The 19644-nt window shown below is 36.7% G+C and overlaps 1 protein-coding gene across 1 annotated transcript in view; it reads left to right on the top strand.

Annotated features, from left to right (window-relative positions):
- The window catches only part of LOC129764933 (fringe glycosyltransferase), a 320450-nt gene that overhangs the window by 163594 nt on the left and 137212 nt on the right, over window positions 1-19644 (top strand). Inside the window, exon 4 of the mRNA XM_055764584.1 lies at window positions 15216-15318. Coding sequence (XP_055620559.1) covers window positions 15216-15318 — 103 coding nt within the window. The remainder of the gene's footprint in view (window positions 1-15215; window positions 15319-19644) is intronic.

Here is a 19644-nt window from a genome sequence, read left to right on the forward strand (position 1 = left end):
TTCCCGTACAACATCGAGTCTCACTCATGGTGTACTTGGATAACATAGACGCTAGAACGCTCAGCAGAGTGGTGAAATCACTTGATTTGTGACGTATTGAATAATACGGGAAGGGGTTAATGAGGCGATATCTAACCTGGTAGGGCCATAACAATGAACTTCAAAAGCGTTTTTCTCGAAACTACACCCAGAGTTAATTTTTAGCACATTTTCTGACATCCCGATTTATTACATTAAATGAGCTGAAAAATAACATAAAATGTTCTACTCCCCCAATACATGTATATCATTTGTTTAATATATATGCTAGAGCCAATATGAGGAAGCGAAACAGGAGACACATTTGAATGAAAGCATATGAAAGCTTTTCGTATAGTTTGCCAAATACACGGCCCAGACAGAGAAAGATATATTCTTGTTCATGTTCTTCTTTATCGTCTTAGAAAACACCTTCCAACTTCATTTTATGATGAGGTGTAATATTATCACGCTCCTTTATAATAGCACAGGCAGCTATATGGATAGCGTGGTCGTGTAAAGTAACTTTGCAATCCAGCCGGCCTTAGTTCGATCCCCATTGACGTCGTATGGACTTTTTTTTGCACAATCCCAAACGAAAAGAGAAAAGAAAACAGAAAGAGATGTCTGCTCGCATACATACAAACCATTTTTAAGCTTTCAAAATAGCTCATTATTTGCGCATTTGACTCTCTAGCACACGGAATGGCATCATTTCTGCCAAAGACGACATGTTTTCTGCCAACGCTAGTTTGGGTGTAGTTTTTTCACGTACACGCTATTTCAAGTTCTACTGAACCGATTCGTGTCAAATGTATATGGATACAATCTGCAGGCATCTCTCTATCGAATGAAACTCTAAAAACTAATATTTTTAAAATTTTACTATTTAAAAAAAATCGGAAAACGTAAAAAAAAACTTTTCAAACCGCATTTTGTTTTTCAAACGGCCGCCATTTTGTCAAAAAAGATGTTTTGACTTGTCCGAGGTTCATGCGATAGCGGCATCTTTACTGATTCATAATCTGTTCGATTTTTTTTTGTTTCAGATAACCAGAAGGGCTGGAACCATGTACGCCATGGCACAACTTTTTTTTAACCCTTTCACTTCATCAGCTCTTATTCCAGTTATGAATATTTTTTCACCTATCAATTGGTTAAAGATAGATGAACAAATAATGATATGATGGATGGTAAAAATATTCTTTGTTTTGTTTTACGGAGCTCGAAAAAACGTCCGGAATTCGTGTCTCTACACTAGAATACCTCCTTGAGGCACCGGATATTGGCACAATTTGGCAAACGACTTCGTATGCTCTCGATAAACACAAAGTGGAAACACTCGAGTAGAGGAAGTCTTAAGGGATTCGAACGAACTTCAACGAAGCTCTGTGACTACCAGCCACATTTCATGTCCATCCGGCTGAACACATTTTACGACTCATTATGACAGCCATGAGTTATGATCACAACAATCATCCGAATTCGTTGGAAATGGTTCCAAACGATCAACAGATACACACCGCGCATCTGGTGTTGTAAAAATTGTACCATTCCTGCGGGAGATCTGCAGCACAACAAAATTCCGGCGACGTGTGATGGCTTTTTTCGCCCAGTGCCAGCCACAATAAAACGGTAACACGGTTATAATAGTAATGGCTGCCCGGGATCGTTAATCATTTCGTGTCTAGGAGCTATGCGTGTGTGAAATAATTCCAAGTATGGGCTGACGTGAGAGAATGGGTACCACAACAAAACTCGATCAGATGTTCTGAACCGATTATGACGCGTTGGGATGTTTGGTCACCACCATCAGACCCCGGGTTTTGAAATTTATTATTGTAGAAGACGTTAAATTTCATTTGTTTTATTTTTATTTTATTTTTTTTCTCATTTGCCCGGGAACTTCTGAATGTCTGAATGTGAAAGTGTCCTCAAGTCACAATTGATAGCTCTTGTTTTTTTTCATGCCTCCAACATTTACTTTTACTGCCAATTATTTCGTTTATTTCCTCCGGCCCCCGGAATCAATCGATCGATTAGTTAAGTGATTCCTAGAACCACTCAGCGGCGATGGGTTTCTCTTAATTTCATGGCGACATTTCTGGCTTATCTCCAATGTGCGGTGGTTGAGAGAGAGAGAAAACCATAAAACACTCAATATCAACCTGTCCTCGGGGAAGACTCACCTCGCCCCTTTAGACCCGGGAAGCACGATGGTGCTGCTTGTGTGTTTTATGATAATCAGATAGTCGAAAAACCAACAAAGAGACAAACAAAAAAAAAGATCGTCTTTCAAAGAGAGTGTTAATTGGCAAACTTTGAGTCATTAGATTCAAATGAGACGAAATAACAAAAAAGAAGTTGGGGAAATCGCGATCGAAAGTTCGAACTGATGACGAAATAGATATCCAGCAACGAAATCGAAAAGTCCAGAAACGATCGTCCGTCTTTCATTGATGCAACGTAGGAAAGAACATAACCGGCAGTGGGCGTCGATAAAATATTATTATTGTAGTCTGCGGCAGCAGCCAACCAACAAGAGGAACGAAAATAAACACGAGCGGACGAACAGATGAAGATTCATGCGAGCCAACATGAGGCGATCGAATAAAACAAAACTTGCGAAAATAAACTGGACGATTGATGAGACGAGTGGGAAGGACTGGAATTAATTCGATTGCTTTTTAATAACTCAACAACAGTGACAGGTTGTCTCGCGGATCGACACGGGATCAATGGTGGATAGATGGTTGGGTTGTGGCAAATGAGTCTCGGCTGATCGCGCTACAGTTTACTCCAAGTTAGGACTACTGAAGCAATTATATGGTCTTCGTCTGTTCGGAACAGCTTGGTAACAGCATTAAACCTCGATGCTTGGTGGCTCTACGGAGGATTCGATTGTCGTGACCAAAATCGATCAAGACCTGATTCATCGGAGATAACCTACCAACTTGTTCAATTTATGAATCCACATTTGGTACCGGCTACTCTGGGTACGAATTACCCAGGATCGATGCAAAAACATAATTTTAGAAACAAGCTGAAGAATTGTGACCGTTGATTCAGTTCTAAATTTATATTGACTACGGCAATAATGAGTCTGTCCCAATTAAGTAATGTTCATAGTTGGTGAGATTTTCAATATTATTTTTCCGTCGTATCACCAACAATCAACAATTATATTGAAAAATTTTGACGTTGATGAAAAAAAAAAATTTGTGTCCCCAAGCAAACATTTAGCTGCTTTCGTGAATACTAGAACTTTAAAATTGTATTTGTTGAGATTAAAATTGATAGATGAATACAAAATGCGACTACAAAAAAATGTTTTATATCCAAGACACCAATAAGCACTGATCAATAGCTGTAAATCAAAACTATAACCGCCTATAGAACCTTGAAGTGCTTGCTATGTTCTATATGCTCATATAAGGCGAATATTGTACTAAAAAGCGAAATATAGATCTCTTAAAATGCCACGGCTAGGGCACCATAGAATCATCGTTCTTCTCTTCCATTTACTACCTGGTCCACTAATGATTGACACTTTGCGGACCCCTCGAGAGATTTCTCGTGTTTCGCGTTCCTTCTTTACGGACTTGTGTGAAATTAGCGGATAAAAGTTTTTGTTGCGTGCAACTTTCTGTTGCACGCACGACTTGCTGGATTTAATGAATAATGAATTATTTCAATTGAAATAAATTGATTGTTTATCAAGTAACAACCTTCAAAATCATGCTCATTAGATAGAGAATTGAATCATTCATCTTTCCACATAATTCATTTTTTTCTTGATCGTCACAGAAAAAAGTTATGGACTGAAACGTGAGCATGGGTCAATATAGGAAAATTTACAGAATAACGAAAAACAAAAAAAGTTGTTCGAAAAGAGTTATCGAAGTTATTTTACCTATCTTCCAGTCAAAATTTTATTAATTGAAAAAGGGTATGAGAAAAGTTATAGGCCAAGTTGTATGGAAGAAATTAATTTTGTTGAAGAAAATTGAACAAAGTTATTTGAAAGGACCCAAAACACATTCTCGAGATAGTACTTATTCGATATAGAATTTATTTTTCTATCTTTAGCAAAATTTCCATTGGTCGGAAAAGGGTCTAAAAAAAGTTATAGCCCAAAACCTATACAACTTGTATGGGGGAAATAAATTAATTTAAAGAAGATTGAAAAAAGTTATTTGAAAGGACCCAAAACACATTTTTTGAGATAATACTCACTGGATAGAGAATACTTTTATCCATCTTCAGCCAAATTTTCGTTGGCCGGAAAAGAGTCTGAGAAAAGGTATGAGCCAAAATGTATACAAGTTGTAGGAGGGAAATTAATAAATTTATCGAAAATGGAAATAGAACTTTTTCACACTCGAAAAAAAATGAAGGAACTAAATGCGAAGTCGAAATTTTTAGGCGATTTTTGAAATGCTTGAAAATAGTGAAATACCAACGCATGAAGATGGGATATAAATCTATTTAAAGCATAATTTACATGGATTTACACAGAATACTTAACAGAAAAATTTGTATTTTGATGTATGTAGATGTAGTGGATGAAAATATCGGAAGGAAATGAGAAATCGATTTCTTTCTGTTTTTTCAAAGATAGCAAATCCAATTAACGTTATCAACTATGTTTCATTTGATTTCTATAACGTTGTTCTGGACCATTCAGTACTGAGATATTATTGGATGAACGAAAAATTTCGAATTCGTATTTGATAATAAATAGTTCAATAACTAATCATCGAAACAGTTTTGAAAACTCTAATAAATTCTATACACCCAGGATTTTTTTACGCAGGGGATAGAATTTTGTTATAATTTGTCGCGGTACACCATAGTAGATGTACTTTGAGTATTTCCTCAAGTTTTCATTTCCAAGCCTATTGAGAATGGGGAAAAAAAGAAAAACTCATTTTTCACTATAGCTCTTATAGTGAACCATGTAGGAGAATTATCTTATTATTATCTGAAAAAAAATGACACATATCTATAAAAGGCGTAGGAACACATTTATATACGAATTGTAGTAGTACTGAATCTCTAAATGTTAAAAAATAATCAATAGATTTTTTTAGTACTTCAATTTTTTAGGAATTTATTATTTGATTTTATTTCTCGATATATCATGGTAAGATGCACTTTCAGTATTTTTTTTCAATTTTTCATCTCAAAGCTATTGAGAATGGCGTGTTAAGTATTGAAAGGTACGTTTTTCACCATAGATCCTATGGACAGGGATTCGAAAAAATGTCAAAATTTCAATGCAATAGAAATTTTTACTTCCTTTTTACTTTTTACTTCCTTACCCAGCCAGACCCTTTCCCCCGTACAACACGTGAACGTTTCGGCCCATAACTTTCCTCATACCCTTTTAGAACCAATGAAAATTTGGCTAAAGATAAATAAAAATATTCTTTATCGAATGAGTATTATCTCGAAAATGTGTTTTGGGTCTTTTCAAATAACTTATTTCAAATTTCTTTAAATTAATTTATTTCACCCATACAAGCTGTACAGGTTTTGGCCTATAACTTTTCTTAGACCCTTTTCCGACCAATGGAAATTTTGCTAAAGATAGATAAAAATATTCTACATCAAATAAGTACTATCTCGAGAATGTGTTCTCGGTCGTTTCAAATATTTTTTTTCAATTATCTTTAAAATAATTAATTTTTCCCATACAACTTATTTTTTATTAATTCGATTATTTTTACAGGCTCGGTTACATAAGTTTTAAGAAGCCGAATTCTTGACTATATTTTTATAACTATATATAAATAATTGTTTTAATTCTATGGTTAGAAAGCCGATTACTTGCGGTTAACTCCCTACCATACAACTTGGCCTATAACTTTTCTCTGACCCTTTTCCGATTAATTAAATTGTGGCTGGAAGATAGGTGAAATATTTATCTATCGAATAACTTCGAAAACTCCATTCGAACAACTTTTTTTTTTGATTTTCAAAATTCTGTATATTTTCCTATATTGACCCATGCTCACGTTTTAGTCTATAACTTTTCTCTGTCACGATCAAGAAAAAATGAATTATGTGGAAAGATGAATGATTCAATTCTATATCCAATGAACTTGGTTTAGAAGGTTGTTACTTGATAAACAATCAATTTATTCCAACTGAAATAATTCATTATTCATTAAATCTAGCAAGACGTTGAACAGAAACTTGCACGCAACAAAAACTTTTATCCGCTGAACTTCACACATAGAGGCGAATGAACTGCAAAGTTTAAAGCCTCTCAAAAACTTGCAAGCAAAGCAAGCTACTTCACACAAGTCAAAACGTGCGGTCCCAGGCGTATGTCTTACATATTTCTTCCCGGTCCTTAAAGCGTTAACATGTCGAAAAAAGTCACATTCCAATCACCGCTTTCAATCAGATTTCCAATTAAAATATAGCTCTAATAAAAGCTCTATATTAGCATTATGGATACGAATGTTTTTGTACAATTGCTTATAGGTAGTATATGAGAACACTAAATGCACATATACAGCTTTTACTAATGCTTTTGTAAAAAAACTAAAAATAACATTGGACAGTTTTGAGGTTTCAATGGAACATTATAAAAATATGTAATCAGGTACATGAATAAGTCTCTCCACTTGCTGTGCAAATAAAACACATCAGCTTGTTGATTGATGTCCCTGAAATGCAGTTTAAGAACTGAATTAGCCTTGTTTTCCATTCTGGTCGTTTTTTGCGACCATCTTCAAATGTGTCAGTTATCGTCGGTAAACATCGCCAGTGATAATCTTTTTACAACACTTAATTCGAGTGTTCGGATTGTTGCCCATTGCTTCATGTGCTATATTGTATTTTCATGAACACGGGATTGAACGAAAGCAAAAATTTTCTCTTCCATCTATTTTCAAACCAAACCAACTGTATATATTCTTCATAAAACAATTTAGCCCCGTTTTTAATTTGGCTATTAGAAAACGGAGCTAATTTTTTTTTAAATTTTATTTGGCTTTCCAAATAAGAGTCGTCCGAAAAAATTGATAATTTTGAAAGTTCTTGCCGAACATATACCATTTCAGAATGTTCGTAACTTTTAAGCCGCAGAACCGATTCATATCTTTCCAGCAAATCTAAGAAATTGGATTGCAAAATGCTACGATATTTCCCGATATTTACTGCAATCCAAATGTCTGCTTCTAAGTGAAACATTCATAATTTTTAGTTCTCCTGTGGTTTTTGAGTTGTGGAGACTAAAGAGTCTCTTTGGTCTCGATATCCAATAAAACCACAAAAAATAAAATCTTTGCGGTCTTGTCTTGAAACAATAGAAAATTAATTTAGAATGTCTAGGGTATTCTAGGGTATTCTAATGTAGAGACACGAATTTCGGACGTTTCTCCGAGCTCCGTAAAAACAAAAGAAAGAATATTTTTACTATCCATCATATCATTATTTGTTCATCTATCTTTTAACAAAACAAAACAAAAATTGTACGGAGAAAAAATATTCATAACGAGAATAGTTTTGAGCTGATGAAGTGAGAGGGTTAAAAAAAAGTTGTGCCATGGCGTACACGATTCCAGCCCATCTGATTATCTGAAACAAAAAATCGAACAGATTCCGAATCAGTAAAGATACCCCTATCGCATGAACCTCGGACAAGTCAAAAACATGAACAAAATGCGGCTTAAAACGTTTTTTCTTACGTTTCCCTTTTTTTTTTAAATAGTAAAATTCAAAAAATATTATTTTCTAGAGGTTCATGCGATAGAGAGATGCCTGTAGATTGTATCTATATTAATACGACATGGATCGGTTCAGTAGAACTTGAGATATCGTGTACGCCAGTTTGAAAAAATTAGTTTTGAGAAAAACGCGTTTGAAGTTCATTGTTCTGGCCGTACCAGGTTAGGAACCGCATCACTAAAATGGCTCTAACTCGGTAAATAATAGAATTTTCGATAAGTCTTTTCTAGGGTATATTCTTGAATGCCTAAACTACAGAAATATGAAGAAGAAAATTTTTTAATTTTTTCAAATTTCTAGACTAGAATACTCCCTTAAAGTTTTTCGCCGAAAGGCAGACATTTGATATGCAGTTCAATAATTTTCCTAGAAAACTCATTTAAATACTTTTCATTTTCTGTGAACAAATAAAAAATTAGTCAAGCGTTTGAGTTTTTTTTAATGAGTGTTTTCGGCCAAATCGACTAAGGGAGCATTAAATAATGTATTTTAAAAACAAAAAATTACATTTCTTAGTTTTTTTTATATGCTATGTGAAAGTGTCTCAGCTTTGCAAAAAATAGTGGTCGACACCTCAAAAATCACCACATTTTTTTTACATGTTTCCCCTAACAGAATTTGAAAAACAGTATTGTATTTTTTATACAAAATTAGCCTCAATAACTTTCACTCACTAATGAGAAATCATAAATCGGTCTAACGGTACTATTTCTTTTTTTATTCCTGATTTGAGAGGCTGTCAGCCTCATGGGCTGGTTCGCTTTCGGTCGAGCGGTTCAAAACATACAAATTTTCATAAAACATCAACAAGAAAACGACCCTAAGACCACCCTAATTCAGGAATAGGAGCCGAAAACAAAATACCTGTGGCAATGAGAGTTGGCATGAACCATCTAAAATCAGCCCATAGTATTGTTAAACCCACTCACTCACTCTTACTCACTCACTCACTCACTCTCTCACTCACTCACCTACTCTCTTTTTTCTCTCTCTTTGTCTTTTATTTCTCTATGACGAATTTCATGCCAACTCGACTGGCCGTTGGCAGCACTATCTCAGATAGCAGTGAAACGTTATGGGTGTAAAGACATGGCTCATTTATGCAAGTCTGCATACTTGAAATATTCGAAAAAAAAATTAGACTGCTTTTTTGAAAATGGCCAAACATTTTTTTTTAAATGTTTTACAAAAAAAGAATATAACTATGATACCTACAAGATTCTAGTCAAATGATAAAATTTAAGCAATTGTTCAAATTTTCATAAAAAATGCAAGTTTTTTATTTTGCCGAAAAAAAATTTTCGAAAAATTAAAATATATTTTTCTCAAAAACGTATTCATCTTTAAATTAAAAAAAAAAATAGCCCTTACAATTTACAACAAGTCATCCATAAATCGGAAGAAGGGAACTTTTACAGAGAAAAAGTTTTTCTAACAATAACTTTTTTATGTTTTCTTTGAAAAAAAAAATACAACTAATCCTAATTTTGTTTGAAGTAAAGATAGCGATATAGTGTATTCCCCGAGGTTTCAGATCTTATTAAAATATGAATTTTTGTCGAAGTCGTCAACTTTCTATCTTTTATAGTTTCTGGAATATAAGCCCTTTTTGTATCAAGACTTCTGAAAAAATAATGTTTTTATTCGTAACATTTGTGTGTGTATTGTGTATTACGACTTGTTCGAAACTGTAAGTGCTATGTATATCTGTTTTTCCTGAATCATAAAAACGCATGTTCTCTAGAAAAATTAATTTTAATCAATCTTTTTTCAATGATTTTATTTTCAAAAAATTGTTTGATATTTTTTTAAAGAAACCTAAAATAATTTACTACATTTCATTCTTTACCCTACATAGTTTTGAAATCAAGATTTTTCGAAAAACAGTTTAAAAAATCCAGAATTTAAAAAAAAATGCTCATACAAAATCTATCATACCTACAAAATTTTAGTCGAAGGATGAAATGTTAGAAATTATTTATGTTTTCATGAAAAAACATCACACTAATTTTTGAAAAAAAATCATCGAAAAAAAAATGTTTTGAAAACTGAAATTCATTTTTTCGAAAACATATTTTTTTTTCAATTTTTGAAAAAAAAAGATATGAATAGCCCGTACAATTTCTCACATGTCACATATACATCGGAAGATGCGCACTTTTACACGGATTTTTTTTCTAGCAACAACTTTTCCATGTTTTTCTTTGAAAAATACTATTAATATTGATTCTGTATCATTTTTATGTATGAATTTTCGCGATTTACATGCTCTGCTAACTTTTTTCTATTATGAAACATGTCAAGAACATGTCAAAAGCGAGAATTTACACAGAAAAATGTCACGAATTAAAACATTATTTTTTCAGGAGTTTCCATAGAAAAATGTCTTATATTCCAGAAACTATAAAAGGTAGAAAGTTGACATCTTCGATGAAAGTTCATACTTCAATAAGAGCTAAAATTTTGTCGAATACACTATATCGCTATTTTGACTAAAAAAAATTGGTTATTTGTAGTTTTTTCAAAGAAATCATGGAAAAGTTGTTGTTACAAAAAAATTTTCTCTGTAAAAGTGCCCATCTTCCGATGTATGGACGACTTGTTGGGAATTGTAAGAGCTATTCATATAATCTTTTTGAGAATTTTAGAAAAATAAATTTTTGAAAAATATGAATTTTAATTTTTTAAATATTTTGTTTTCCAGCGAAATCTATTTTTAAAAATAATTTGATATTTTTCCATGGAACAATCTCGTACATTTCATTCTTTGACCAGAATTTTGTAGGTATTATAGTTTAGAGTTTTTGAATTTTTTATAAAAAATCAAGAAAATTTTTTGGCTGTTACCAAAAAGTAATTTAATTCTTTTTTGAATAATTCAAGTATGCAAAGTTGCTTGAAAGACCCACGTGTTTACACCCACAATGTTTCACTGCTATCTAAGATGGTGCTGCCAACGGCAAGTCGAGTTGGCATAAAATTCGTCTTATGTAATATTTACTGCAATGAGGAAGGACAGAAGATTTCTAGAAAAAAATAAATAAATCTCCCGATAAATAAAAAATATCTAAATAAAATCAATTCAACTCAAGTGAGAAAGTTGCGCATTTGCCAAAATAGGAATAATTTCCTCAAATTGTAGAATTTTGTAATTCATAAAGTTTACAGCTTAAATACTCCGAAGGATACAAAAAAAAAATAATAAACACCTAAGAAAAAGTACAAAATGGGAATTTTTCGGCATGTTTGTTTCGTTTCTATATTATGTTGAATCAATCTTACCAATTAACAAAGATATGAACAAAATAACGTCAGAACCTATCGTGGCGCTAACATCGATTCAGACCACTACCTGGTGATGGTCAAACTACGTTCTAAACTGTCAGTCGTCAATAACATAAGACACCAGCGCTCACCACGGTACCACCTACGACGACTACAGGAGCCGAACGTTGCTGCAACATATTCGCAGCGTCTTGAAGCTGCGTTACCGGGGGTAGACGAACTGGATGCTGTTCCCCTCGATGAATGCTGGAACTTCTTAAAATCAGCAATTAGCAGCACAGCAGAGACCGTCATCGGGTATGAACAACGAGGACAACGGAACGAATGGTTTGACGACGAGTGCCGAGCGCTCCTGAACGAGAAGGATGCAGCACGCGCAGCCATGCTGCAACGAGCGACTCGACAAAACGTGGAACGATACAGACTGAAACGAAGGCAGCAAACACATCTCTTTCGGGAAAAAAGCGCCGCCTGGAAGAGAAAGAGTGTGAGGAGATGGAGCTGCTTTATCGTTCTCGAGAATCGCGGAAGTTCTTCAAGAAACTAAACGCCTCGCACAAAGGCTTTGTGCCGCGGGCCGAAATGTGCAGAAACAAGGAAGGAAGCATCTTGACGAACGAACGCGAGGTGATCGAAAGGTGGAGGCAGCACTACGATGAACACCTGAACAGCGCGCAGACAGGAGACCTAGACGGCGTTGAGGAGGACTACACCGGTGCAATGAACAACGACGACGTACCACCCCCGACGATGGGTGAAGTTAAGGAGGCCATTAATCAGCTCAAAAACCACAAAGCAGCTTGTAAGGATGGCCTCGTAGCGGAGCTCTTCAAGGGAGGTCCGAGAAAACTTGTAGAGTGTATGCACCGGTTGATAGTCAGGATCTGGGACACAGAACAGCTACCGGAGGAGTGGAAGGACGGGGTAATCTGCCCCATCTATAAAAAAGGCGACAAGTTGGATTGTGGGAACTATCGTGCCATCACAATCCTGAATGGTGCCTACAAAATTTTGTCTCAGATCCTCTTCCGCCGCCTATCGCCAATAGTAAGTAGATTTGTGGGAAGTTATCAGGCCGGATTCATGCCCGGTTGCTCGACGACGGACCAGATTTTTACACTGCGGCAGATCCTCCAAAAGTGCCGCGAGTATCAGGTCCCTACACACCACATCTTCGTCGACTTCAAGGCCGCATATGATACAATCGACCGACGACAGCTATGGAGGATCATGGACGAACACGGCTTTCCCCGAAAGCTGACAAGACTGATTCAGGCAACGATGAACGGTGTGCGGTGCAGTGTGCGGATCTCAGGTGAGCTGTCGGAATCATTTGAGACTCACAGGGGACTTCGACAAGGAAATGGAATCTCCTGTCTGCTCTTCAACGTGGCGCTGGAAGGTGTTATGCGGAGAGCGGGCTTCAACATGCGGGGCACGATTTTCAACAAGTCTAGTCAGTTTATCTGCTTCGCCGACGACGTGGACATAATCGGAAGAACACATGCGACGGTAGCCGACTTGTATACCCGACTGAAACACGAAGCAGGGCTGATTGGGCTTGAGATCAATGCGTCTAAGTCTAAATACATGCCAGCTGGAGGGACTGATCGCAACAGAGTTCTTCTTGGTAGTAGTGTTGTGATCGACGGCGACGAGCTCGAGGTGGTAGAGGAATTTGTCTACCTTGGCTCGTTGATAACAACTGACAACAACAACAGCCGTGAAATTCGAAGACGCATTGTCAATGGAAGTCGTGCCTACTATGGGCTCCGCAAATCCTTGAGGTCCAACAAACTCCGACCCCGTACGAAGTGTACCATGTACAAATCCCTAATTCGACCGGTTGTTCTCTATGGGCACGAAGCATGGACGATGCTTGAAGAGGACTCACAAGCGCTTGGAGTTTTCGAACGCCGAGTGCTCAGAACAATATACGGTGGTGTACAGGAAAGCGGAGTATGGAGAAGGAGAATGAACCACGAACTGGCGCAACTCTACGGCGAAACCAGCATTCAGAAAGTCGCCAAGGCTGGACGAGTGCGATGGGCAGGGCATGTTGCAAGATTGCCGGACAGCAGCCCTGCCAAGATGGTGTTCGCATCGAATCCGGTAGGAACAAGAAGGAGAGGAGCCCAGCGAGCGAGGTGGTTGGACCAGGTGGAGCAGGACTTGGCAAGAATCGGTGCAGCCGGGAGTTGGAGAACTGCAGCCATGGATCGGGACTATTGGCGAAAAATTGTGAAGAAGATCTAATCTCTCAATGGGATGTAATATCATTATAAATAAATAAATAAATACAAAAAAAATGAACAAAATAATTATCTTTCAATTATTTTTTTTTCTTCAATCGGTCAAATGTTACGCTCGAATGAACTATATTCAGGTATTTATTACATTCTAAAAAATGTTTATCATGTGAACGTATTTCGCGCAGGTCCTGGTTGCTCGAGGGAATCTAATGATCAAGACAATATGTCATGTTCCCATGATATCCACAGGATGTTGTCTAGCGTTGGCATGTTCAAATTTATTTTTTAGTCTATCTATTAGATCATTTTTTCTTCTACAGCTATCAGCTATCGATAAATGTCTTCAGCAATAGTCCCATTCCCACTTATTCTTAAAATTTGTAGGTCGTAGGATGAATCGTTTTGTATATTTTTTCATGTAGAATTGTTAGTAGATTCGTTTTTAATTTAAATTATTAAAACTTCTTCCGATAGCATAATGGGGGTACAAATTTAAACAATAAAAATCAGTCGCGTCGTGAAAATTCTCCAATCTCGAGCGCCATTTCCTGATGAATTAACGCTATCTTTAAATCAAACTTTTTGAACACTGCTATTTTTTCAATAGTTATTTGTTGAAATAGCATTGAAATTAGAACTTCTGTACGCAAGTGGAGTTAGGGTAGCAAAGCATCATCCTAACGCGCTCTGGAAAATCGGTCATCATGATGAAATCAGCTGTATCGATTTCTGTACCGAGTGAAAGAATCCAATTCATAAGCTATATATTTCATGTTTTTCTAACACGGACCACAAAATCGAGTAGCTCGAAGTCACTGACGATACAGGCACGGAGACGAATGCATCGAAAGATTTAAAATGTCCTCCAACAAAGAAAGGTAGAAGAACCGCCTCTGATTTGATAAAAAAAAATAGAGAAAGATCAAAATCGGACTGCGATGTGATCCCTTTCATTCAAAACACACAAACAAAACAGACTGTGTGAAAGTTGGCTACTCACTAGCTGGAGTGAGACTAGAATTAAATTGGGAATCAAATATCTTCCACACTCGCCTAGTTAATATGTCTCGTGCAGTGCAAGCTCTACACTGTGTCTAGTTTGTGCATATTCTAAGATTGCATTCTGCGGCAAAAATGGTTGGCTGGAGGGAACGAAATATTTATTTTGTGACTTATTTTTCTTTGTTTCCTTGGATAGAATGATACACAATAATTAGCGACGACTAATTGCGTTTTCAAACTGCGCCCAATTGTTATATGAGCTAAGATAAATTACCATATCTGTGTAGTCAAGATATTCAACCTATAGTAAATTGAATGTTTTCAGATAAAGAAACAACCATGTAACTTTTCAATGATTCCCCCGAGATCCAAAAAAAAGCAAAAAGATGACACTGCGTGTCTGGTTTACGACCTCCAGAACTGAGGCTACCGCCGAAGCAAATTAAACCCACACCGACCGAAAAATATCGAACTCAGCCACGCGAAAAATTCTACTACCCGCCCATGCCACATTTATTGCACTGTTAATTAGCGCGCTGCCCTCTTCCATCGTCGTTCGAACCGGGTGTAACAGCCCTTAAGTATGTCAATCAAGCCCCAACGAAATCAAAAATATGTTAAAAAAATAAAACAAAACCAGAATGAACATCCAGAACATTTGGAATATTTTGATTAGCTTATTCCATTTTCTCTCGCGCTTCGGTTGTTGCTTTTTCGCGCTGCCGGGGTCTGCTGCTCTGCTTCCCACATTTATTTTTTCGACGCACAAAACAATGACAACAGTAAATTTAGTAATCTCTCTTGTTTCTTTCGTATTTTTCCCTCCCTTGTTTTATTTTATCTTCCGAATGGTTGTACACATTTTTCGATCTTTTCTGTTTCTGTTTTAACCGATCTTGTTTTGATTTGTTTCAGATGGACACATGGTCAACACGAACTGCTCGCAGGGACACTTCCGTAAGGCGCTCTGCTGCAAGATGGGACGGGAGTTCGAGTTTTTTCTCGATAGTGCAAAAAAGTAAGTTCTGAATTGCTAATTCGTAAATGAACACTTCGCTCGCGCAGCGTAAATGTTTCAATCCGACGTTGCGACGCAACGTTATCCGACGGAAGCTGTTATTACCTCTCGTATTTCACTCTTCCAAGATCTAGAAATCGCTCGGCGACGTTATAAATTCTAATTACTGGCCAGGCCTGGCCAACCCAGTAATTGAACGCCACAAATCAGCTAATCTACTTCGCACCGCGAAGGCCGCATTCAGTCACATTCAGAGTATGCAATACCACTTTTTTTTTTAATTAACCCCCACGCCTTTCCGCGATTGCTGAACGCGATCGATCCGCGCGATCTAGTTTTTCTTCCCTCACTCACTCAACTCGCGCTGTAAAGAAATTATCATAAAAACAAACCTGTGAAAAATGTATCCACATTTTATTCGCGATCCTCACTCGCTTGCGCGCTTGCCCCGCTGCAATTGTCGGCTGCTCATTTGCATAAAAACAGTCGGAGTCTGGGCGTCCGCCGTGAGTGTTTCGCGGTCACCACAGCAAATACACGCCCTGCTGCAACGCTCCCGATCTCGACGCTACCGGTAGTTTGTTCAAATACTTTATTACACCGAAGATTGGATTTAATTAAATCCATCCCTCGCCAGGACCGCTTGCAATCCTCTCTCTGCTCCTCCCTTGACCAGATCGCCGAATGTTAATTGAACTACTTTTTACTTTCGGATCGATAGGCTCGAGTAGGGATGGAGGAGGAAGTAGAGGTGAGACGTTTTGAAAAATATTCTCATTCCGATATCTGGACATTTATTGATATTGTGATTGCTGCAGCGGCAGCTGCTGCTGAGGTGGCTTACAGCAGCACTCATTGGAAAACTGTTTTGCACTCTCGTGCGCAAGCCTAAATAGAATATCTCTATCGGTGGGAATCGCCAAAGATGGGCTACTTCAAACTTTGATTAAATTCGTTATTTATGAGTAAGAAAGCCGCTGTATAATGTTACTGTTTCATAATTAGCTTCCAAAAGGCATTCAATAACCTATTTTGGGAATGTGCGTATGAAAAAGTACGAACTAAATTAGATTATGTTCGTATTTTCAAGTTGTTTGCAAAATTCGTGAAACTTTAAAAAATTCCATCCATTACATTTATCCGATTTTGCGATTTGTTTAAAAATTATAGAGGGAACCGAACATATTAACCCTCTACAACTCAAGCCCACCTTTAGACAGGCTTCGCGGATTCTTTTTTTTAAATTATTCAGACACTATTTTCAATGTTCACCCCCACTAGAACGTCTTTAGAATATTTTCATTTATCACACATACACATTGTTTTTATGCTGGCAGCTTTCTGCTAGGTGTTTATGTTGAAAGTCGGAAATTCGAGATGAAAGTTGAGTAGGTTTTTTTAGATAAATTAAAAACATGGGCGGTAGAGGGTTAAGGGTGGCAGCGAAAATGTCAAATTTCAAAAACCAACCATGTACATTTTGTTTGTTGGCCTAAAAATATGATCTGTGCTAAGTTTCAGCTCAATCAGACATGATTTAGGGGTGCCTCAAAGTGCTCAAAGTTTTAATTTTTTTTTCCTCAAAAATCTTCCAAGGAGGGGCGGGATTTGGGTTGTACATGAAATTTATAAATCGATGCGAATTCACTAAAAAATGCATAAAACGTGGAGATCTGGCGTAATCTTGAAAAAAAATTTGGACCGAAAATGACCTGAGTGGCAATGAAGGTATGGAAAAAAATCATCGAATTTAATACTAGATTTACGGGACGCGTCATTTTGACGCATTTCGAATTTAAGAAGGAAAATTACAAAAAATGGTTGCATTTTTATTTTATTTCTTGTAATGACTTTTATCCATTGATAGGGGTAAATATATACTGAAGTATGTTTTCTTCAAAAGTGTTGAAATATCGAAATTCGCCATGTGGTATACCTATCTTTAAAGTTATGTGTCGATTTGACGCAATCGTATCATAGACAAATTTTTGTGTAAAAACTATGGATGGATTATACCTATGATAGAACCGCAAGGTTGACGTAGGACTGCCGTTGGCGTAGTAATGAAATGTATTTCTTCAATTAGCAATAATCCCACCTCGGATGGTCCACATTGGGTACGATATTGCCGCTGTACAGAGCTATCTTTTGTGTGTGTTGATTAAATTATTGATTAAACTAGTGAATGAATGAAACTATTCACGAATTCAATTGCAAACAAATCCCAATTTTAGTCAATTCATGCATTATGGTAGTAGTGATCGCAGCTAATAGTTATCAACATTTTGCCTAATCGTCAAACGGTATGCGTAGAAGATTAGTGAGCTGGCGACATGAAGAGATATCTTCCAATGCAGTCTTGAATAATCGACCCAAAGCGTTGCATTTGTACCCGCTTTTGTAGACTGTGATGGTAAAACGATTTCCGGAGTGTAAAAACGATTGGGTTTATACCCCCACTTGAAGGTATCTGCAATGTCGGTTTTCTCAACTTCTCGGTTTCGGAATCTGTGTTGGGAAAACCGATCTGCAAAAATGCAAGCGGGTACAGAAGTACCCGTATCTATTTTGCAATAAGAGACGTCGGTTAATCGTTCGATTAATTTAAATAATCGAATATCAGAAATTATAATCGAGTAATTTTGTATCGAATAATTGTCGCTATAATCGCGATTAATAAAAGAAGGAATCATTCTCAAAGTTAATGCATTTTTAGGTTAAGAATTAGGTTATATAATTGTTTTATCCAACATTTTTATATCCAACCAACTAACATCGACAACCCGATAGACCACGCGACCAGAATGACAACGTGATACGTGATTATTACAAGAAATGAATATTCGCTCAATTAATCGAATATTGAAAGACAATTATTCGAATGAATCGAATATTGAAAAATGTCCCAACGATTATCGAATAATCGAATAAATTAAAAAATAATCGATAATCGAATAAATTAAAAAATCAAACATCACTATTTGCAATGCCGATGTCCCCTGGCTCCATGGTTTTGAAGTCTGTGTTAGGGAAACGTACCTCAATCGTTGCGCAATCATAACTAAGTGGATTTCCGAGCGGCACTCGCTTATATTCCGATTGGTGCGATTTAAATAGTTTGTTTTGCAAGTAATTTAGGGCTATTGAAACAAGTTTTGGATCAAAAAGTAACAAGCATATAACACGTAGAAATTTTATCTTTCGAATGAAGTGTTTATCATACCATTTCATTCACTTGTGTAGGAGTTATAACCGCTCAAAATCTCGTTCTCCGACGTAACGCTTTTGTTTTCGAAACATTGAACTTACACGCCAGTATTGAAATGAAAGACGAAGTTCCACGTCAATATGCAAAAATCAATCTTCTATCTTCTATATATATATAAAAATGGATTTCTGTCTTTCTGTCTGTCTGTTTCTTATGGACTCGGAAACTACTGAACCGATCGACATGAAAATTGGTATGTAGAGGTTTTTGGGGCCGGGGAAGGTTTTCATGCTAGTTTGAGACCCCTCCCCCTTCTCTAAGGGGGGGCTACCATACAAATGAAACACACATCTCTACATTACTCGAGAATTAATCAAGCAAATGAAACCAAATTAGGCATCTGGAGGTTTTAGGGTGCAATAAATGTTTCTATGGTGGTTAGACACTCCACCCTCCGCTCTAAGGAAGGACTGCCATACAAATGAAAAACAAATTTCTGCATAACTCGAGAATTGATCAAGAAAATTAAACGAAATTTGGCATGTGGAGGTTTTAGGGTGCCTCTCTAAGGGGGCGTCTGCCATACAAATGGAACACAAATTTCTGCATTTCTCGGGAATTAATTAAGCAAATGAAACGAAATTAGGCATGTGGAGGTTTTAGGGCGCAATAAATGTTTCCATGGTGGTTAGACACTCCACCCCCTCTCTAAGGGGAGGCTGCCACACAAATGAAAAACAAATTTCTGCATAACTCGAAAACTAATCAAGCAAATGAAGCCAAATTTGGCATGTGAAGATTTTAGGGGGCACGAAACGTTTCTATGGTGAAAGATGCTTCTCCCCCTCTCTAAGGGTGTATCAAACATTTATTCCATGTAACGGAGAAACATGTTATTTGCAAGTGGTTGAAAAGTTTTGATCGAGAATTGTGTCTGAAAATAATCTGATATTATAATGATGAGTTTTGGTAGAAGTACTAGGATTTTTTTAGTAAAAGGAAAATTCCACGGGGTCGATTAGAAGATCAATCAATAAACAGTTCTGCGATTGGACTCATGAACTTGCGCTTAGTAAGAAAACGTGCATGTTTGAAGGTATTGATAACAAAAAACAAAT

The sequence above is a fragment of the Toxorhynchites rutilus genome, chromosome 2 (assembly GCF_029784135.1).
Source record: "Toxorhynchites rutilus septentrionalis strain SRP chromosome 2, ASM2978413v1, whole genome shotgun sequence".
Classification (NCBI taxonomy): Eukaryota; Metazoa; Arthropoda; class Insecta; order Diptera; family Culicidae; genus Toxorhynchites; species Toxorhynchites rutilus.